At 40.9% G+C, this 20,300-nt stretch overlaps 2 protein-coding genes across 6 annotated transcripts in view; both read left to right on the plus strand.

Annotated features, from left to right (window-relative positions):
• ZFYVE16 (zinc finger FYVE-type containing 16) overlaps nucleotides 1–4,542 on the plus strand; it is a 33,714-nt gene extending 29,172 nt beyond the window's left edge. For all 3 annotated transcript variants that reach the window (XM_055790513.1, XM_027784822.2, XM_027784823.2), the window contains exons 15-18: nucleotides 541–703; nucleotides 1,538–1,643; nucleotides 2,052–2,219; nucleotides 3,122–4,542. In XM_055790513.1, coding sequence (XP_055646488.1) covers nucleotides 541–703; nucleotides 1,538–1,643; nucleotides 2,052–2,219; nucleotides 3,122–3,283 — 599 coding nt within the window. In that variant the 3' untranslated portion in view covers nucleotides 3,284–4,542. The remainder of the gene's footprint in view (nucleotides 1–540; nucleotides 704–1,537; nucleotides 1,644–2,051; nucleotides 2,220–3,121) is intronic.
• Nucleotides 4,543–4,886: 344 nt separating this feature from the next.
• On the plus strand, nucleotides 4,887–17,519 carry FAM151B (family with sequence similarity 151 member B). Of its 3 annotated transcripts, none has more exons than XM_055791601.1 (6): nucleotides 4,887–5,002; nucleotides 5,082–5,207; nucleotides 6,485–6,653; nucleotides 9,804–10,021; nucleotides 11,659–11,794; nucleotides 13,983–17,519. In XM_055791601.1, exons 1-6 carry the CDS (start codon nucleotides 4,984–4,986, stop codon nucleotides 14,134–14,136), a joined length of 822 nt encoding a protein of 273 aa, XP_055647576.1. In that variant the 5' UTR covers nucleotides 4,887–4,983; the 3' UTR covers nucleotides 14,137–17,519. The 3 variants fall into 3 exon arrangements, with proteins under 3 accessions (XP_055647576.1, XP_055647577.1, XP_055647578.1); XM_055791602.1 differs by having other exon boundaries at nucleotides 6,488–6,653; XM_055791603.1 differs by having other exon boundaries at nucleotides 6,506–6,653.
• The last annotated feature ends 2,781 nt before the right edge of the window (nucleotides 17,520–20,300 follow it).

Below are 20,300 nucleotides of genomic sequence, written 5' to 3' on the forward strand. Positions count from 1 at the left end.
GAGTTTGGGGTTTTGTTGGGGTTTTTTGGGGGGGGGGGGGGGGGGGCGGGGAAGGGGAAAAATGAAAAAAGCAGCAGTCTTGCATAAGATGTTTATTTCTCAGTAAGTGAAACTTTTCCTTTTCAGGATTTTTCCCTTTGTAGAAAACCTACTGCAGACAAATGCTGTAGAAAGAACACGTTAGTTTACCTACTTGCTTTAGTCCATGCAAGTCTTTCCTGTACAGTTGCCTATAGCTAGGACAATTTTCATTGCCCTATTGATGAAATACATATATTGACGCAGAAATGCAAAAAACTTGTGAGATTAGTCTTAGATTGACCTTTTGCTATTAGTTCTGTTGACCAGAAAGTTTTTCATTACTTCCTCTTTCACATAACATTTAATGCTATAATTGGGGAATGGAGTCCATGTGAATGTGCATTTAGTAACGAGCTGTAGGAGAGGGTTGGTCCCACTAGAATTTAAGCCAAGTTTCTACTAAAAAGCTGTGCTACTCTTTCTGTAGAAAAGTTGGAATCTTAACTGGTTTTCTTCTAGATGGACTAATGGTACAAATAACGCCAGAAACGATGGAAAGCCTACGTCAGGCATTGCGAGACAAGAAGGACTTTAAAATAACTTGTGGCAAAACGGATGCAGGAGACATAAAAGAATATGTAGATATTTGCTGGGTAGAAAATGAAGAAAAAACAAACAAAGGGTAAATGTATTAACAAAGCAAAACATCTGAGAGAAATCTTGTTCCCAACTTTCAAATATCCACCTTTAATTTCTTGATATTAAGATATTTCTATTGAAAGAAGGCACTTAATACTAAAACCCAAAAGGGGATAGAATGGTAAACTACCTGCAGTCCTCTAGATGTCACTAATGGAACAATTTTGCTTTTGGTTCACCAAAACTTAAAATCCTTGTCTCTGTTCGGGAGGTTGACTGGAAAAGCAAGTGGACCCTCCATTTCCTTTGAAAGTCCTCTATCAAATCAGCAACCAGTTTGTGTGAGGATGCAGTTAATCCCTTTAAGCTTCCTTGTGAGGGAGGGGCTCGGAAGTACTTGCCTACTACTGGCCCTTGGCCAGTCACTGCTTGGAGTACCAGTGTTCAAAAAAGCAAAAGGAGATGCAAGACATCTGTATTGGATGAGATTTGAATGCTTGTTTATGTGGCTTCAAACTTTAATTACGCATCGCTAATTCCAGGCTTGCCTCACGTCAAGTTGTTTCTCAGGCCATGAGTTTGCCTTTTTCTGTGGCTTCTCTGACCAATTCAAACAAACAGTGGCTTTACCGAAGATGGTCTATATCTTCTTAAACCTGTAAGATCAGGTGTTTATGCAGTGTTGTTAGTTCCCTATTTTGGATTTTTCTTTTTTGTAGCATCAGTATTTCCATGATACAAGACCTGTATTACATTTTGTGGTAAAGCTGCTTCAATAGCCTTTAAGGATGACTAAACATTGAATAACTGGTATGAAGTAATAATCTGAATGATAAAATGTTGTTTCAGTTATTAACTGTACTGCTGTCTTCCATAGAATTTTAAGCCCAGTCGATGGAAAATCAATGGAAGGAACTTGGAGTGAAAAAGTGATACAAGGCAGAGACTTCGAAAAAGAGGGGAAGGTTATGAAGTGTACCCAAGTTAGTATATTACATTGTTCTTGAGCCTTTTTGCTACTTTTTAGAATAGTTAGGTGGTAAAATGCTCATGCTAAACGATACTACTAAAGAAACTAACTAACCTGATGTATAACCCATTCTGATAGGCAGAACATTCCGCATAGGTCTTTGGTAAGTTTACGTACTTTTCATTTTTCTCCTCTGCAAAAAACTAAAAAGTCTGTTGGCATTGACAGCTCTAGAAACAGGTAGGTGCTCCCCTGGTCACTTCAGTGGTTTGATTGAATAGATGAAAGACAAGAACACTTTGCCAGCAAACAAGCACTGTAGCTTGCTCTGCTCTGCATTATATGTCTATTGAATTACTCTTCTCCTTCTTTACTCATAGAACCAGGCTGCTGACTGTCCTTATCCTTTCCGTAATTTCAGGTATACTATTTTCTGAAGAACCATGAACTATCCAGTCCTGTTCCTCCTCATCAGTTTGCTGAAGAGATTGCTCTTGCCTGCAGTACTGCTCTTTGCCCACACCTTAAAACCTTGAAAAATAATGGGATGACTAAGATAGGCCTGCGGGTTGCCATTGACTCAGATACGGTAATCTGTTGACTTTTGTTGCAGACACTCCATTTCAGCTGAAATATCCTTGGATATTTGAGAGATCTTGGATCTCTTTCTGAATGTTTTTGAGTTTTTTGCCCTAGCCCAGATGCAGGCTGAGAATGAAATTTTGTGAAGCAGCTGTCTTAATGACTAGTTTGTCTTAAAAGTCTCCTTACTCTGCCCCAAATGCCCTAATAGCTAGCTGCTTGCAGTAAGCCATCAGTCCTTGCCTAGTTTTCAGTCTCTCTGGCACTCATATGCCTCCAAGGTGAGTCAGTTTAGAGAAGCATGGAGCCAATTTTCTGATGCTTTTCTCAAAAGTAGGCAGTTTTCTGCTGGTTTTGCTCCCAGATGTTCAGGAAGGGATGTTTGCACAGAAGTCTGTACAGCAGGAAAGGACAGGTCTGCCTAGGTGAGGATGGAAGAGGGGGAAGGCAAGGCTCCCTAGCACGTGATGCTTCTAGGAAGATTACAAAACTGTCAAACAGTTCAGTTCTTTGCCTCTCCAGGAGTTCTTTGTTACACTGCCTTATGTTTCTTGAGAGAAGCTGAAAATACAGTCCTGAAAATCTACTTTTCAGTAATATCTTTTGAAATTAATTTAACGGTAACTGTGATGCCAGGATATGATGGGATCACTCCTCTGGACATCAGACTGAAGCAGTCTGGGATGCAGAGGACGTGTGGCCCTGAAAACCCAGGAGAGTGTTGCATGCCTCTCGGTGGCAAGCCTGAATTGGTCATGACTGACCTCAAAACCTATCCAGTTGCCCGTGTCTGAATGTTAAAGTTTGTCACTTGGTGCTAACTGAAATACTCTTACAGAGGTACTGCACTTGTGTTGTCTTGTTCAAACAGAAGGTGTTAATACCAGCTTTTGTATGTTTTCCTTGTAGGTTGAGTACTTGGCTGGATCTGGAGGCCACCTTCTTCCACCAAACTATCTGAACGACTTAGACAATGCTTTGATTCCTGTGATCCACAGTGGAATGTCAGATCCTACCAGTCTGCCGTTGAAAATGGAATTAATATTTTTCATCATAGAACACCTGTATTGATGAGGCTGATTACAGGCAACATACTGATTTGCTAGATCTGAACACCAAAGTTACAAAGCTACAAACACTAAAAGTGTTAAGGTTTCTAAACCTGTTAGGTTTTAGTAGGTTTTCAGGCTGTTTTTCAAAGCCCTCAAATTCTCTCTGGTTTCTTTACCACAGAAGAGTTTGTGCAGTTTATCTTGTTTCCTGAAGTTCTGGAAGTTGACACTTAATACAGGTGCCAAAGAGGGCAGGTTCTGTGATCTCTTTACACACTCATAGCATTTACTGCATGTAGTGGTGTGACTGTAAGCCATACTATCTTTCCTCTCAGCCTTGGTTAAATGCATTACGAAACATCGCCTGCGGTTAGATCTGATCTCTGCAGCATGTGTTTTCCGTGTGCAGATGAGCAAAACACTGGGGCAGAAGCTGGGGCACAAAACTTTTTCTTGCCATTTGAGATTCAAATGCGAGATCCTGTATAGCTGACAGCAGGCTTCCCGTGTCGCTGCAAAATACAAGTGCATGCCTTCTGGCACTTGTTTATGACTGGCACGAGGAAGAATTTTACTTGTTTGTGAAGACTTGGAAATGCTTAGCATTAGGATATTCCACTGGTGCTTCAGGAACACATGCCCAGAGTTAATTTCTTTTCTAGAGTAACTGATTTCTTTCTTACTTACCTAACTTAAACAGATGCTATTTTTATAAATAACTGCAACTTTTTCCTTACTGTTTTTGAAGTCCTGATGCAGTTTGACCTCTCGAGGGTTAAACAAAGAACCAGATTATCCCTGAGGCAATCTACATGTAGCTGTACATCAGACCAGGTTCTGCAGTATCTTTTCTGCTCCAGTCTGCTGCTTTTGGCACTTCTTGGTAGCCACCTCTACTTTCAGGGAGAACCAATGTATTAAGTGTGAATTTTCATGAATGCATTGATTATATTTTTTTTTTCAAATTTTTTATCGACGGTTTTTTGGTAAACATGAGGTTCTTGCACGGTAGTATTTTTGATACCGGGTCATTAAGATCTATTTAGGTATTGGCAATGTATGCGATTTGTACTGAGGGTTGGGTGCACCGCAGCAGGGCTCTGGTAACTGTCAGGCAACGGTCGAGAACAGAATCCAAACTGAAGTATGTACAAGGTGCATATTGTTTTCAGTAGAGATGCTGGCGCAGTTCTGTAACGAGTATTAAAACGCTAATGCCTTCTGGATGTTAAAAGGGGATATTTTCTGGCTTTGTATCAAAAACAACGTGTAACCTAAGCTGTCCTGCTCTGCTGTCACCTCTGCTTTCAATGGCCGGTTCCGGTTGCGGGTCTTGCCCTGGGGGGGTGCGGCCGCGGGGTTCGGCTGGCTGCGGCAGCCCCGCAGCGCCGGCGGGACGCGCCCCCGCCTGCCCGCACGCACGGCGGAGACGGAGCAGCGGGCGCGGGGGGCGGCCCGGGTCTGTGCCCCGGCTGCGGCCGGCCGGTGGCGGCTCCCTGCGGGTAACCGCCGGCGAAGCTCCTCAAAGGCGGGACGGCGCCTGGGCGGCTGCCGGGCTCCGGCTCCAGCTCCAGCCTGCCGCCCCTCCCCGGCGGGGACCGGTTCCGCTTCCTGCGGAAGCACTGGCCGCGCCCGCGGGGGCCCAGCGCGGCGGCGGGGCTCGGCGCAGCCCGGCGGGGGCTCGGCAGGCGGGGCGGTGTCCCCCGCGCCGCCGAGGCGATGGCGGACGAGGCGCAGGGTAAGAGCCGGGCGGCGGGGAGCGGCCCGCGGGGCCGGGGCCGCCGAGCGGCGGTGCTGAGGCCACGTCCCCGGGGCAGGCGCCTGGAGCGAGGCGGCGGTGGATCACTTCGCGAGGCCGCAGCGCGTCGGCGCGAGAGACGGGGCGGCCGTCGGGTGGTTCCACGCCGCGAACAGCAAGGCCCGAGCCGGGGAGGCCGCGCGAAGTAAGTGGGAGCCGCCGGGGACGGGGCCCGGCCGCCTGCGAACCGCCGGGCCGGCACCCTTCGGCCGGGCGAACGGAACGGCTGCCGGCGCCCAGGCCGGCGGGGCCTCGCTCGGGTCAGGCCGGGCGTCAGCCGAGGCCTCGGGTCCCAGCCGGCAGGCCGGCCCTGCGGCCGGGGGAGCCCCGCGGCCGGCTCGCGTTGGCGCCGCGCTCCGGTCTCGGCGGGTCTCCCTTCCCCCTGCCGCCGCCGCTTGGGCCCGGGGAGGCGGCCGGGGCCTGCCGTGCGGTTCGGCGGGGCGGCACGCCGGGCTGGCTGAGCCCCGGGCGGGACGCGGCCCGGCCTCCGGACCCGTCGGGGGTTCCCAGGCACTTCTGGCTGTGGGTCGTCTCCTAGGGCCTGCGGGTGGCCCGAGGCCCGGTGGTGCTGTGACACCGCGTGGCGTGTCCCGCGTTTTACAGGGCAGCCCTGCTGCCTCCTCTCCGCCCGCCCGCCCGCTGAAGGTGACTGAAGTGCGGCAGCTATTTGGAGCGCTTTATTTCAACGAATCTTACTCTAACTTACGTGACTGTTGGGGAAAGACATGATTTATTTATGTGCTTTTGTATGCAATCTGCTTTCTCTTGACTGAGTAACTATCTTTGCTATTATTCTTCTAGTCTGAGTCGCAGTATGTGTTGAATTCTCTGCAAAGCTGGTAGCTCCACACAGACTCTCGGATGCCTCTCATGTCTTCAGGAGCTTGTGGCGTCCCTAAGATTCCCACTCACTCTTGTGTTTTTCCTGCCGTTTCTGCCATTTTCCTGGCAGGTTTTGCTGGCTGACTGACTTTTTCTTGACGTTTTGGCTGAGGTGGGTCCGTCAGGCTTGAGAATGAGACAAGGGGAGTACTCAGTCACTGCCAGTGTTAAAATCTTCTGTCTGGAACCCTGTTTTAGGAGGAAAAGGTCTGAAATTCAGCAAGAGTGGATTCAAGCTTTGGATATTCATTTTTGCTGTTCCTCAGGGAGGGAGGAAATGGGGTTACTTGGTCAAATGCATTTGCAAAAATCCATTTTCACATGCCTCTGGATTTCTAAACAGTTTCGTGACTAAAATACCTAGAGGAATAAGACTCTGTTGCTTTGCAGATAGCAGCAGCTTACAGGGGGTGATCTTTGTGCGCCCAGTCCAGTGCAGAAGTTCTAGACTTGCCCTGTAATTGTTACTCTTGAGCAGATACTGAAACGGGGGGGGGGGGGGGGGGTTGCGGCTGTTGGAGTGTTTGTTTGTTAAACCAGCAGGTGATGTTCACATGATAGAAGCAGATGTTCTTCTTCGTGGTGCCAAGGGAGGAAGCAGAGACCCTATCATGGCTCATCCGCCAGAAACAGACAGTGACATCACGCTGCAGGAATGGCTACAAGAGATTGTCAACACCAATAAAGGCATCAAGTTGGATTTTAAGAGGTATTTTTATACGGCTTGCATTCTTGCTAATTAACAGTAGCGCTAGCTGTTTTTCGGCATCAGCAGACCACACACTTTCTTACCGTGCAATTTAGTGTATCACGTTCCTTGCTGACCAGAAAATGAGGAAACGTGATCAGCATTGCTAAATGCATTGCAAGAATAAAAGCTTTAGAGGTGTTTTGAACTGAAAATCAAGATTTCGTATTCTGTGAATTAGTTACCAAGTTGCTATTGAGCAACATTTTTTGCAGAGCAAAGGGAAAACAGAAATGATAGCATCTATCCAGAAAGATCTTTTCAGTTTTGTGCTTGCGCAGAGAAATTGGGAAAGAGAACCTTCTGACTGGGAAGTCAGACAGTGGCTCGCAGGCTGCAGATGGGGCTGAGGCCCCTGGGTCTTTCTGCCTGGTAGCACATGGGTCTCTCCCTCTGGCCTCCAGCTTTCTTGGTTTCATTCTCCACTGTGGAAGGGGAACGAAAGTGTCTCTCAAGGAGCTTGTGAAAAGCTCGCAAGTATGCTGTAGAAGTGGAAAAAAATGGTAGATAGTTGTAAAATAGGATTTGTACCTGTGGTTCTGTTCAATGCAGTCAGTTTTCATGTGAATGTTCAAGAAGACACAAACAATGTGGACACCCTAAATCCTTTTATTATTACAGAATCTGTAAGTGTCTGCCTAGACAGAGAAGGGAAAGGACAAGAAAATAGGTGTTTGTGTTTGTTTATTGGGTCAGGGTGGGGTTTTTTGTTGTGTTGTTGGGTTTTTTTAATTATTGTTTAAATTAATTCTAAAACATTCACGTCTTATTTTTCTGTAAAGAATTTTTAGCCAAGTGCCATGATTTAAAATCTTTTAAAATATCCATTGTTGCATTATAGAAGCCTAATTATATAAAAGCATTTAAAAAAATACATGGATGCAGTGCAGATACAATCAAATGAGTGATACAGAATTCGGTGTTCTTTTGGACACTGTTTCTCTGGATACCATTGCTGAAGTTTTGAGGATTATTTCAATAGCACTTAAAAGCATATGCTTTTATATTTCTACCTTTCAGCTTGATTGACCACGTAATCGTATTTCCTGCTGGCTTTATCTACAGGAATAAATGTATTCTGCAAAAGGTTTTCAGAGTCCCACTTGAGAAATGCCAGTCATTCAACACGGAGTCAGCAGTACATTTGAATTTTCCAAACACTGTGCAATAAAAAAGTACTGCTGCTGGTTTTTTTTATTATTATTTCAAGAGATGCTGCTTTAGACTTTTTTCTTTTTACATTAGCTTGTACTTTGTAGTAAAACGGAAGGCATTCCACTTTGACAATCCCTTGTGTGTGGGAAAATGTGAGCTGTTTTGGCCTTGGACTGTGTTAGAGAAACTTAGGCCAACAGTGTTAGCTCAAGCCGTCGCTAGCTCTTCTTTAAGAACATTTGAGCTAATACTGACTGGAAGTTTTGACTGCAATTCCTGCCAGCCACTATGCAGCTTTCTGAACAATATGAAAGTTAAAATGTACAAAATGACTTAACAGGAAAAAAGACAGGCATTTCAGGGGACAGTTTTTGGCTTTAGAGCTAACCTAATACAGTATGTAGCTGCCATTCCCGTTTTGGGCTGCACATCCTGGTATAATTCATCTGACGTCATCATGAGCTAGGCTAGGGAATAACTTGGTACAGAACCATTCCTACAAAACGCTGAGAATAGCTGTTTACCACTTCACTGAACTCACACACTGCTGCTAAGGCAAGCATCAGAACTGGTGTAAGAGTCTGGAGGTAGGCAGCTAGGAATTGGGAAGATAGGGCAGCAGGTACCCATCTGTGTTGCTGAAACAGGCATCTGTGCAGCATGTAGCTTGTAGTTTATATTTGTTATAAGCTGGAGCGGTTGTGATCCTCTCCTTGCTCTTCACAGTGCCTTCTCTTCCCCTTTGTCTCACTGGTGCTGCTGTGACTCACAGAGGGACCAGTTTAGGATGCTGAACAGGGAAACTAATGCTGCAGAACAGCTTGAATAATTCTGTGTTGGCTGAGCATTGTATAAGGTCACTGCAAGATTTTGAGGAAAAGCTGGAAGGTGGCATATTCAGAGGTTTTCACAACTCGTAGGAGAAAACCCAGGTCCTTGCTATTAGGAAATCACAACTCTGACCAACAATAATTGTAAATTCCTGATTGATATACAAAGTATTCATTCGCTGTGAGAGAAAAATATGTATTTTCTTGGCATTCATTCCTTTTTTCCGTTATTCCACATTTCCTTTCCTTCCACAATACTGCTGTTTTGGTAGGATAGTATGAATGTTATTGTTTGCTTTCCAGTTAACACTTTTTCTTTTGATTTGAGAGACAAATGAGAATATGTGACTTCAGATATTTAGTTAGATGCTTACAAGTGGTGCTGCACTGGTTGCTCAAGTGACAATACTTTCATGTTTAACAATTAGCTGTAGGATGAACGTCTGATGAGCAGGCTTCATGCTGACGCTACTATGCCACACTTTAAAGCTATGGGAACAGCTGCTACCGGTGATAAAATGTTCAGATGGGTGCCCTTTCCCTCTGTTCGTTGCTGAAAATGCTCAGTTTGGGGCTTTTTATTCTCCTCGTGTGGGTGCGTCATCTTGCACAGATGCAAAGGTAACTTTCAGTCTGTTAACTGGATCTGAAATAGCAATAAAAGCCTTACCACTTAAAGTGCTGTTAAGGTTGGGACAGATTATTTTTACCCCTGTGGACAGTATATAAACTTCAGGGATATATCTAAGCAGAATAAATATATTTAAATTCATCACGGTATTTGTGGCTGTCAGCCCAGTGGTCTAATCTAAACAAAAATGTTAGAGCCTGCAGTGGCTTCCTTCATTAAAATTGTTCGCAAGCGTTCAATAGCATCCAAGTCTTAACAGGTTGCAAGGTAGAGGAGCCCTCAGAGCCATGAAGCAGTTCATCTTGGGCAGCAGGGAGACAAGAGACAGTACTTTACTAGCAGCGAGAGTCACCTGATGGCAGAAAGGGTCCTCAGCATTTACTCTCTGGCTTACAGGGACAGTGTCATTAACATATGCATCTATAGATGTGCTGTAAATTTCCTGTCCTTGGTCCAAGTGAGGTGTTTCATCTCACCCATGTATTATTGTTACAGTCTAGAAGCTGTACGGCCTTCCTTGGAACTTCTTAAACATGTGAAGCAGCATTTGAAACGACCTGTTTGGATCAATGCAGACATCCTACCAGGTCCTAACGGGAATGATGCTGTAGTGGATGCAAAAGAGTTCCTCAACACTGTCACTTCATATTTCCCAGATGTAACCTTATCGCTGGGATGGACAACTGGCTGGCACCCAGATAAACACAATAAAGGTAAAGACAGAAAATTTAGTGTTTACACTGCAATAGTCTATTTTCTTCATTCCCTAATTGATTAAAAATAAGCTATATGCCATCTTCTCAGTTTGAAAATAGTCATAAATGAAAGAAGAATTATTTTCTTTGTTGATCCATGTTTGATAATGTCTTACGTAGCAATTAGTTCAGTGTTTGAGTTGCAACAGAACTGTTTAAAAATCTGGTATTTTTGTTAAACTGTTTTGTTCTTCAACTCATTCTCACAAACTGAGGAATTCCAGGGTATAGGTGGCTTAAGCCCTGTTCCACATAGTCTTTTGCATAAATCCTAGGAGGACTGGTTTCTTAGTAGGTATTCTGGCATGTTTCCCAAAGAAAAATCGGTCAGCTGGAAATTTAAAACCCTATCAGTGTGTTTTTGCAGGAAAACACTGATTTTAACATTTCATTTCTGTGGAATAATGGATTTTTTTGCGATTAATTTTCCGACTGGCCATTATTTTAGGGTACTTTTCACAGGCTTCCTCTCGTGATTCTCATAGCTGCTTTGTTAGGGTGTTTTACTCCAGGGCACATGCATTTGTGTGCAGTAGCATAGTCCCCATCAATATCGTCTGTTACCACAACAGCAGAATTATACACTGCTCCAATTGCTAATTGATCATTAGAAAGATTTAGCATCGTGTTGTGAGGATTTTGTTGTATGTTACGCAGCAATTTTACTGAATTGTGTGGTACTTTCTGCAAGGTATTTTCAGTGCAGTAAACAGTTGCTGGAAATGTGTAATGGAAATACTGTACCGAGCAGCCTTTTTTAATAAATGTAACCTTATCTCTATTCTAAATTGCAGTTCATAGTGATACTAATTAAGGGTATACTGTAAGACATGAGAAAACCAGCTTATTTGACTGGTTTCAACTGAAAGTTGCCATTTGCCCAGCAAGACCTTTTCTTTAAGTTTTGGTGCTTTTTTAGTCTCTCCAGTCACTACATTGCATGAGTAATTGAGAAAAAAATTATCAGCTGTTGTTATTGAAATTAAGGTTTTCATAGCATGTAGAAATAAAAGAACAATTAAATGCCATTTTAAATAGCTCCAGTGCTTGTAAAAATCTCAATGGCATGAACCTCAAGCGTGTTAGATTATTTGATTGTAGCATTTTTAAGCACAAAACATTTCACCTGCTTCATTTGTGTATAACTCAGTCCTACTGGCTTAATTCAAATTTTTTTCTAAATTTTTCATAATCCTTTGTTTCTAATGGCTCACTGTCAAGTTAAAACTAGGCTGTCTTGAAGTCAGTGGCAGCAGTGTTTAAATTTTAGAGAAAGGACAAAGATACAATTTCCTGGACGTTAAAAGGTGTCACATTCTATAGCTGTATGTAAAATAACACTTTAGTTACCGGAATTACATATTTTCAAAAGAAGGTTATTTTTCCATGTTAGTTTTTCTTTTGTCCTCTGGGACAAGGACATTTTTCATTTATAATCATGGTGATTTCATTTTAGAATTATGTGATTTTCACAAAATTCATATTTGCTCTCGTTTTGTCTTAGAACCTAACCATTCTATAAACCATTGTGTCTTTAATTAGGTAGAGATTGTATTTGTGAAGAATTCTTCTTAACCACATGGTCTTTACTGTAGGCTATGATTGGGTGATGGTGAAGGAAATGGCTCAGATATGCAGTACGCTTTCCCAGCCTGTAACTTTCCCTGTAAGAGCGGCATTAGTACGACAGTCAATATCTGAGCTGCGTTGGTTAATCCAGCAGTCAGATAGGTAAGTTTGAGGGCCTTTGCCTTCAGCTGTCTTGATAATAAAGGCATGTATTTGATTATATTAAATATAGCACGTTCATGTGGACATACCTATCCCAATTACGTTGAAAATATTTTTCTATTCATTTAACCTTTCAGCTCTTTAATTCTTTCAGTTCTTAAATTGTTTCCTCATATAAAATAGGCCCCTATTAATTTCTTTAAAATAATAAAATTCGAAAAAGCCTCTTCCATTACCTGTAATAAGTAATTTTACACCTTGTGTAGGTTTGTAATCCAGTTCCACTATAAACCTTTCATAAGACCAGTATAGTTAAATAGACTAGTTTGATGCTGCAATTTGGAATTAATTCAGTTCAAATACTTACATTTTATCTCTACTTTTTTTTTTATATTCATTATTTGTATTTTCTGTAGTAATGTCACTTAAAAACATCAGAGGTGATTTTTAGATTGGAAGTCAGTGAGTTTGCTACAAAGCAAATTGATTTTGCTCAGGTATTTGAAATACATGCAGTGGCTTCCAAACACTGACTTGTATTTTCTTTCAAGAATTCTCCATGCAAACCCATAACAATTTAATGTTTAAAATTATTTACATGTGATAGAATGAGAATAAATCTGGATGCGTACATACTATCATTTACTCATCTTTTCCACCCACCCTGCCTACCTACACTTCAATAAAGTTGTTCCTTAAGCACCAACCAATGTCAAAGCCTAGGACAGAAAATTTAAGTAGGTCACCTGCCTGGAAGATTTCTAAGTAATGAGAAACAATAGCATAGACAAATAAAGTGCTGTTATTCTCACTTACAGTGCAGAATCAAGAGACAAGTTAGAATTAAACATTTTAAACTGGGAAATTAATTTCAAAATATTGTTATGTTAAGAATATGTCTTGTGAAGTGTCCCATTCTCGGATAATATCCTCACTGGATACAAGCATTATTCCCACTGAAATATTAGGGTTTTCTCTTTTACCTCAGCATAAAATTCTGAGTTTTTCTTTAGTGGCCTGATCAGAGGACAGAAATTCCTGAGCCAGTTTTACAGACATACACGTAAATTAGGATTTAGTTGTATTTTAGATTAATACAGTTTTAATTTAAAAAGGCAAAAATGAAGTATTTGTCATGTGGAGATTGTGGAGGGTAATGCTTTTAACTTTAAATGATACTTTGAAATTTTTGAGTGTTTTTTTTTTAAATAAAGTCTGTGCGATTAATGAGAATAGTGTGTGTGATACAGTACAGAAAATACATACAGCATTCAGTTAATCAGATGGCATTGGTATATATCAGGTGAAAAACCATGAATATGAGATTTCCTCATATTTTCTGTTCTGATGCTCTCTGCTTGTAACTCCTACTCTGTCAAACTTTAAATGCTTGTTTCTTTGCTGGATATCTGCCCAAGATTTTTTATTTTACTCTTTGCTAGATTTGGCACAAAAGTTCACACAAGGACCAGGCTACAGATAAATTGTTCTGGGTGGTGCAGGATTGTCCACCTGAAAAAAGTTTTGCAGTCCTCCTTAGGAATTTTCTTTGGAATTCCTAGCAAGTTTAGCTTTAGGAGCCAGAACTTGAAGTTTGACTGGAGCAAAATTATGTGACTTAACTCCATAATGGGGGGGGGGGGGGGGGAAGTGGCACAGAAATAGACCTCTGCAAAGTGTAGTTTGCATGTATCAAATGTTTAATTAAAGACTATTAGTTATATTCTTCAGCAGGTATATCTGTACCAAGCATTCCATGAGCCCTGGGTGCAAGCTAGGATGTGTTTGAGCATGCCTGTTTCTGAGGTAGCGTTTTGATACAGCAGTTGCTTTTCCCAGTAATTTGAAGTCACTGTGATCACAAGATTGGAGAGACTCAGTGCTGTCAGTTGGAGCACAAATGCAGGGTGATGACTTGCCTGGATGTAGAGGGGTGAAGAAGGCAGGGACATATAACATTGTTAATTCCCATAGTTCACAGATTGTGGTTGCTTAACTTTGAAATCTAAAGGAGATTAAGTTTTTGATATTTAATTACATTCCTAAAATTAAGACACCACAGTCCTGAATATTTTTAGGATCTTATTAGTGCAATGTCTTTCTGTCTTGCATTTTTCATTTTATGATAATAACATACTCTTTTTTTTCTCTTTTCTCTCTCCTTTTTTTTCTCCTCCTTTTGATATAGATACAGCCTCACTGTTTGGACAGGAAAGGAAGATGTGTATTCTGTAGAAGATTTGCTTTACATCCGAGAAAACTTTGATAAAAGTAGGGTTTATTATGACATTTTGGAGCCACAGAATTCTGAATTCAAAAAAGCCATAGGAGTAGAATTGTAAATACAAAGCAAGCAATGTCTGACCTTCTTGTTCAGAGAAATGCACTTCCCTTACCAAAAGGATTGTATAGAAAGCATCTGTGGTTTTTGGAGGAGTTACTGTGTAACACTTCATTGAAAGGCTTCTCAAACAAAAATGCAATGCCTTCTTAATAGTTCGTGACTCATATGTATGTTCCGTCTCCTTCACCCACTAGGGTGTAGTAAAGGCTACTCACATTACCTAAATATTCTAGTAGGGGTTGGAACTAGATCATCTAATTTAAGGTCCCTTCCAGCCCGAACCATTCTGTGATCCTGTGGTTCTTCCCTGCAAGCACATAAAGGGCAGAGTGGCCCCAGCTGATAGCTGCGGACCAAGGCAATTTGCTGCTTATTGCTTTTGTGTAGGCCAAGGTCTGTGGGACACTCAATGTCTAGTAAAGCCTGTTCTTGATTTTACAGGGGGGGAAGAAGAGTCGGAACTGTGAGTATGGAACTAGGCAGGTCCCAAAGGGATTATTTTGTAGCTCGTCTTGGTACGCTCCATTTTTACTGCCATTGCAATTGATAATGTTCTTACTCCTAGTCAACAGAAGATTCTGTTTGCTAGCTGTGAAGAGTGGGATCTGTGACGCTACACGTTCCAGGGAGAAAGAATAGTTATTTTTACTGAATTAATACTAATCGATTCCTCTGTAATGTGGCAACTGTGCATTCCGCCCATGGCTTGCCTCCATGCTTTCTGAGCCATCAGCAACATACTCCTTGGATTGTGAGAAGGCTGAGTTGGAGTTACAGTACAGTGTAACTCATATACTTAATGAGAAAACTATATATGATACAGTACGGAACATACATTCAGATGTCATCACTGCAAGCTGGAGTTACAGCTGCACTGCGGGAGGCGCTGGGGCAAGCAGAAGCCCTAGAATGAAGAATAATCCTGTCCTCTACATAGAGCACAAAGATGGATTGCAGTGAAGTGCACACAGCATCATAAGACCTATAGTGTTTTGTAAGAGAGAAGTGCTGGTGGTTCTTTCAAGACCTTGAAACTAAGTTTTAAGTATAACAGGAGTTACGTTAAAATATTCTGTTGCAGGCTTTCTGAAAGCCAGAGGCTCCAAGAATGAAATAGCTGCACAGCGATTAGTGCTTACAGCAAAAACTGTACATTTCTGTGATAGCACAGTTATTTTCTGCATTCCTCTGGTTTATGTGTCTTTTTAACTCTCAGAATACAACTTCACAAATTTTCAGAAGTTGAACTTCCCTCTGAGAAAAACTAAAACCATTGCAACCCTCCTTACACCTGCAGGATGTGTCTAACTTACTTCATTTTAAGCTTTTTTTGCCTCGTTTGCTTCTGCATCCCTTAACACATACACTGAAATCTATGCAGACTGAGACACAAGCTATGTGTTGTTGCCTTCTGCCAAACATTACAGGCTGTTTTTTGCAATGACAGGAGATTCTGATTTCTAAATGAAAGCTGATTCCATGAAGAGTCATTACCCTGTCATCTTCTTGCCCTCCTCTTCCTATTCCTTTCACATGTTTCCCACAGGAATTGTGTTAACTTTGGCGTTTTACACAATGCTGGACAGGCTGTTAGTACTAAAGTGTTAAATTACAGCAATTTTTGGTTCTTACATCGCGTTAGTACAACTGTGATAGAAAAGTTATATTTATTCATTATATTATATTTATTAATCCTGAATCTTGAAATATGGTGATTTCATGCAGTCATTAAAATTCAAGCTTCCTGGTTACCTACAGCTCCTTTGCCAGATTTACCTATTAATTGTTTTACATTACTGAGGGGTAGAGCTTTCATCATTTTTGTTACTTACTAAGATATACTTGGATAAAATTAGGAAATATTTTTCCAAATAAGGAAGAAAACTGTCTAGTTTTACTTGCAGTTGTTAAACAAAGTACTGAATCTAATTACACACAAGGTCAAATTTGGCAGCGTGATTCCTTTTAATTAATTGAGAGCAATTATTTATTTTTCAGTTCACTGTGACAACATGATCTGATCTGAACAGATGTAACTTCTCAATCCTTTATAGCATCCGTTTCTTTGAGCTTTGCATGCATACTTTGCTATACCGTGGCAGGAAGAGAGATTAACTGTTTCCTACCTGATCATAATAACTATGGAAAATATTTTAAATACTTGAGAGACCCTTTTCTAAGCCAGATCATTTTGACTAAAACAGGTTCAGGAGCTATGGCATAGCAGGTGTGCTAGCAGCTCTGATCATGTGGTGTCCTTTCCTGGATGAAGACCGTTGCCCCTGACTCCCCTTCAGGGAGAACAGGATGTATGAATGACCAAAGCTTCAATTAAACCGGAGTTACAGACATTGTTTTGTCTCTGTAGTACATAAAATGGACTAGTAGGAAATGGTATAGCTCAGAGGTTTTTATTTTCTGGGGAATACCATTGAACGGGAAGCACTTAGGGGACATCAGGCAGCTTTTGGAATCAAATGCATCATAGCTGCATTATCCAGAATGACTTGGGCAGGTGTCTCATAACAGAATTTCCTTTTGAGGACCATAAAGGAAATAGCTTGATGACACATAGCTGTAGCCGTGTTCATTTATTGCATGAAAGGTGCCATTAAAGAGCATTGAGTTTTTTCTTACTGCACACTTTACTAGTTCTAGGCTTAGTCTGGGGTTTTTTTCAAAGTATTGCTGGTTATTGAGAAGCAGCAATACTTTCTAGCCATACATTTATTTCTAATAGATTTAAAGACAAGTATCATGTTGTCCTTTCATTCCACAGTTTATATAAACGTTTAGGATTAGGATGGACTACTTTTTTCACCTCCTTCTTGCAGGCAGTTACATTTATTGGTTAAAGGGACTTTGTCTTTCAGTTAGTTGGCTAGGAGGCCTTTTTGCATCCACACTGACAAACTTTTCTGTTCTTTAGAAACCTTTTCCCCCACTTAGAAATTCCAACCTGAAGTATTAAGATTTGTTAAAACTGGTTAAACTATTACATAAAAACCATCAGCAATAGCCAGAAGTATTTTTAAGGGTGCAGACGGTATGGAAGAAATACCACATATGAGTAATATGCATGGATATGAGTAGACAGGGATATTGAGATAAAAGAAGACATGATCTGGATTAACAGAAAAATCAGTTAAGGTAACAAGATATGTAAAACTAGATTAAACAAAAGACTAGAAAGGAATTCCATGAAGCATTCTTGCAGTGACAGAAGAGTTTGACTGTATGGTGAATTTGATTATTCTGTATGGATTATCCTATATGCCTGAATTTCTGTCTATATTTTTTACCCGTGGATCTCTTCCCTGTGGAGTTGTTTATGCCAGTCTGGTCTGAGTTGCACATAAATAAAATTAATTTGAATTTGTTTCTCTGTTTTCATGTCAGTGTTCATACAAATGCTGTCCTAAAATAAGGTGTGTTAGCTGTGGGGCTGGCAATAAGATAATAAAGGTGAGATAAAAGCCAGTTAGTTACTCTGTTGGAAACAGATCTGTGGCATGTTGATGTTACTCTAGCTGCTTCTGTCTGGGTGGGTTTTTTCACTTTCTGGCAGGGATCGATTCCTTGTACTGAACTGTGGAATGGAATAATTTTCTCTGTCAGTGTTGCTTCATGTTTGTTGAAATCTTTCAGACAGTTTTTTGGACTTAATTGTCCTTGTTACGTGAAAAATCTTTAGTGGAATTAGGTATTTTTTGTGATGTCCAGGTGAGTTAATTGATTAATAAAACATCTCTTAATTTACTCCAGATGGTGTTCAAGCTTTGTATTTTTCTGTGAATTTGATGGAACTTACTAAATAGATAAAATAATGTTACAGTAGAGAATTGACATCATTAGTCCTGCATAATTACTCAGTAATCCTGCAGTAACATGTATACTGATGGAAGCAAAACAGCCCCTGATTTTCTGAGGTTTGTATTGTTTAAACGTGCTGTGGAATTGAAGAAAGTGCCCCCAGAGACGCATTTTTTAAAAGCGATTCTTCGCATCTCCGTCACCAGCATTCATTTGAAGAACTACTCAGTTTTGGCCTACTCTGCAAAAAAACCCAGAGTATTTTTCTTCTATTAAAACCTTCAGATTAAAGCTTTTTATGTTTTACTTACCAGCCAGCTGTCTGTATTGGGCCGTTTGCTAATGTTACTACAGACTTTGCGCTGTTAAACCCTGTTAAATGTTTGAGTCTGAGCACTGTAAAGCTTTCACTTGTGATTTTTATTGTGCTTTGTTTGGATACTGAAGAATTTTGATTGCAGCACCTGGCATGTGCTGTCTTTTCTGCAGCAGCCCCAGGAAGCCGTGTTTGAACCTTCCATGTCCCCTTGTGCAGGGGCAGGTTTACATAAACCTCCGCTCCTGCAGCCCACCGTCAGGCTTTTGTGTTACTGGTGATTAAAAAGACACAGCTAGGGAATTACACAGAAAGTCTTGATAACTCATTTAATAGTTCGGTGATGAAATGGCCTTGTCCTTCCTATTCTTTAATAAAAACCAGAAATTACAGCAGTGGGAAATTAAAAATGTTTGGACTGGTTTGGGGTTTTATTGTTTTTTTAAAGGTTAGGGAAAACCTATTATATTATTATGAATGGCATCCTGCATTGTATCCAAGAGTCTGGGGAGCTTTCCCATGGATTTCAATGTTCTAAAATTTCTTTTGCATGAGTTCAGATTTCTTTCAATTTTCAGAGAGTTTTTCTTTTAATAAGGATAAAACTACTAATAAAAGAGTTTAGGAAGTGTTTGGATAATTTTTTAAGGAAACAAGTTTTCCATAAGTTTTCTGTTAATTAGAAACCATTTTCTACCATGAAATGATTCCATGTCTTGAAATCTTAATTGAAAAACAGTTTTTTGTTGTGGTGTTTTGATGCTCACAGACATTTATTATTTAGTTGTTCTTTTTTGTTGTTGTTGCCAGAGTATCTGTTTGCCTATGCAGTGTGATTCCCTGATGCATAGGCTTATCTTCTGTGTATTAGCTTCATATATTTTCTGTCAGTTTTACTAAGATTTTTATCTATCAATGTTACGCTAACCTATATGGAAAAATACGGGTTGCTAGACAACATCCACACCGGCTGTTGCATTAGTCTTTGGTTCTTGGCCTCTTTTCTAGGGCTTTGCTAGATGAGTTTTGGCATATGTCTTCGTAGTGAAGTAAGATCTAACTACTTTCTAGCTACAATTACTTCTGATACGTCTTTACTGCAAATTACTGTAACTGTTCTAATCTCACCCTTTTAGTAGCATGGCTGAAAAACGTAGCCACTCCACGCTGTAGTCACTCCGAGTTGCACTGGGGCATTAGGCATAGGTGTTCCCTCATGCAGGAGCAGTAATTTTCTGGCAGGTCAGTGCAATAAGCAGCTGAGGATAGCATCTTTAGACTGCCACAGCAGAGCTAATTCATTAAAACCCATAATAATATAAAGCATTACTTTTTTACTGTGCTTCCAGTAAAATTCAAAGTATCGTACTCTATCATCATCTGAATTTTGAACATCTAAATTTTTGCAGCAATTGTATGTTGCTGTTTAATATCCTTATACTTATCTTGGTTCCCGTGAATTTTACAGTGATGCTTTTGTCATTATAGCTGTTGTTCTCACTGCCTAATTGTGATTCCTTTCATTGCTGTAGCAGAAAAAAAATTGCATGTGTGAATTCATAATCTCAATGGGCATCTGCCCAAGCAGAATTAAAATGTGTTTTTAAAAGGTGTTCTCGTTATTGTGCTTTTAAATTGCATGTACAGGTCAAGTTTATATTTTAAAATGGACTAGCTTTTGAGAGAGAAGGCTGTAACTCATGCCATCTGTGTCAGTTTGTGAAAATGTTCAGAATTGCTAGCTGATGCCTTCAGGGAAAAAATACAGGAATTAATTACAGTTGATGAGCATGCATCTGCATTTCAGAAAATTGAGAATAAACTGGACTGTATATAATCCTAAGAAAAATACCTCACTGTTCAGTTTAAGATCTTAGTATGTTTTGTAAAAGGCTGAACATAAATTAACTTTTTTCTGCTTGGGACTAAACCGCTGAATTAACATTGTATCTACAGCGTGGTGCTTGCACAAGCAATGCCGTATTTGTGATTAAATTTAAAATAGTTCGTTCAGGCTGCTACGTGACACATAG

This window comes from Falco peregrinus, chromosome Z, assembly GCF_023634155.1.
Source record: "Falco peregrinus isolate bFalPer1 chromosome Z, bFalPer1.pri, whole genome shotgun sequence".
Lineage (NCBI taxonomy): Eukaryota > Metazoa > Chordata > Aves > Falconiformes > Falconidae > Falco > Falco peregrinus.

Excerpts from the sequence above, each read along its gene's own strand:
- FAM151B (XM_055791601.1), top strand. Across the intron at positions 5,208-6,484 it reads AGCCGGGGAGGCCGCGCGAA|CAGGTGATGTTCACATGATA; the intron begins GTAAGTGGGAGC and ends TTGTTAAACCAG. Across the intron at positions 6,654-9,803 it reads ATCAAGTTGGATTTTAAGAG|TCTAGAAGCTGTACGGCCTT; the intron begins GTATTTTTATAC and ends TTATTGTTACAG.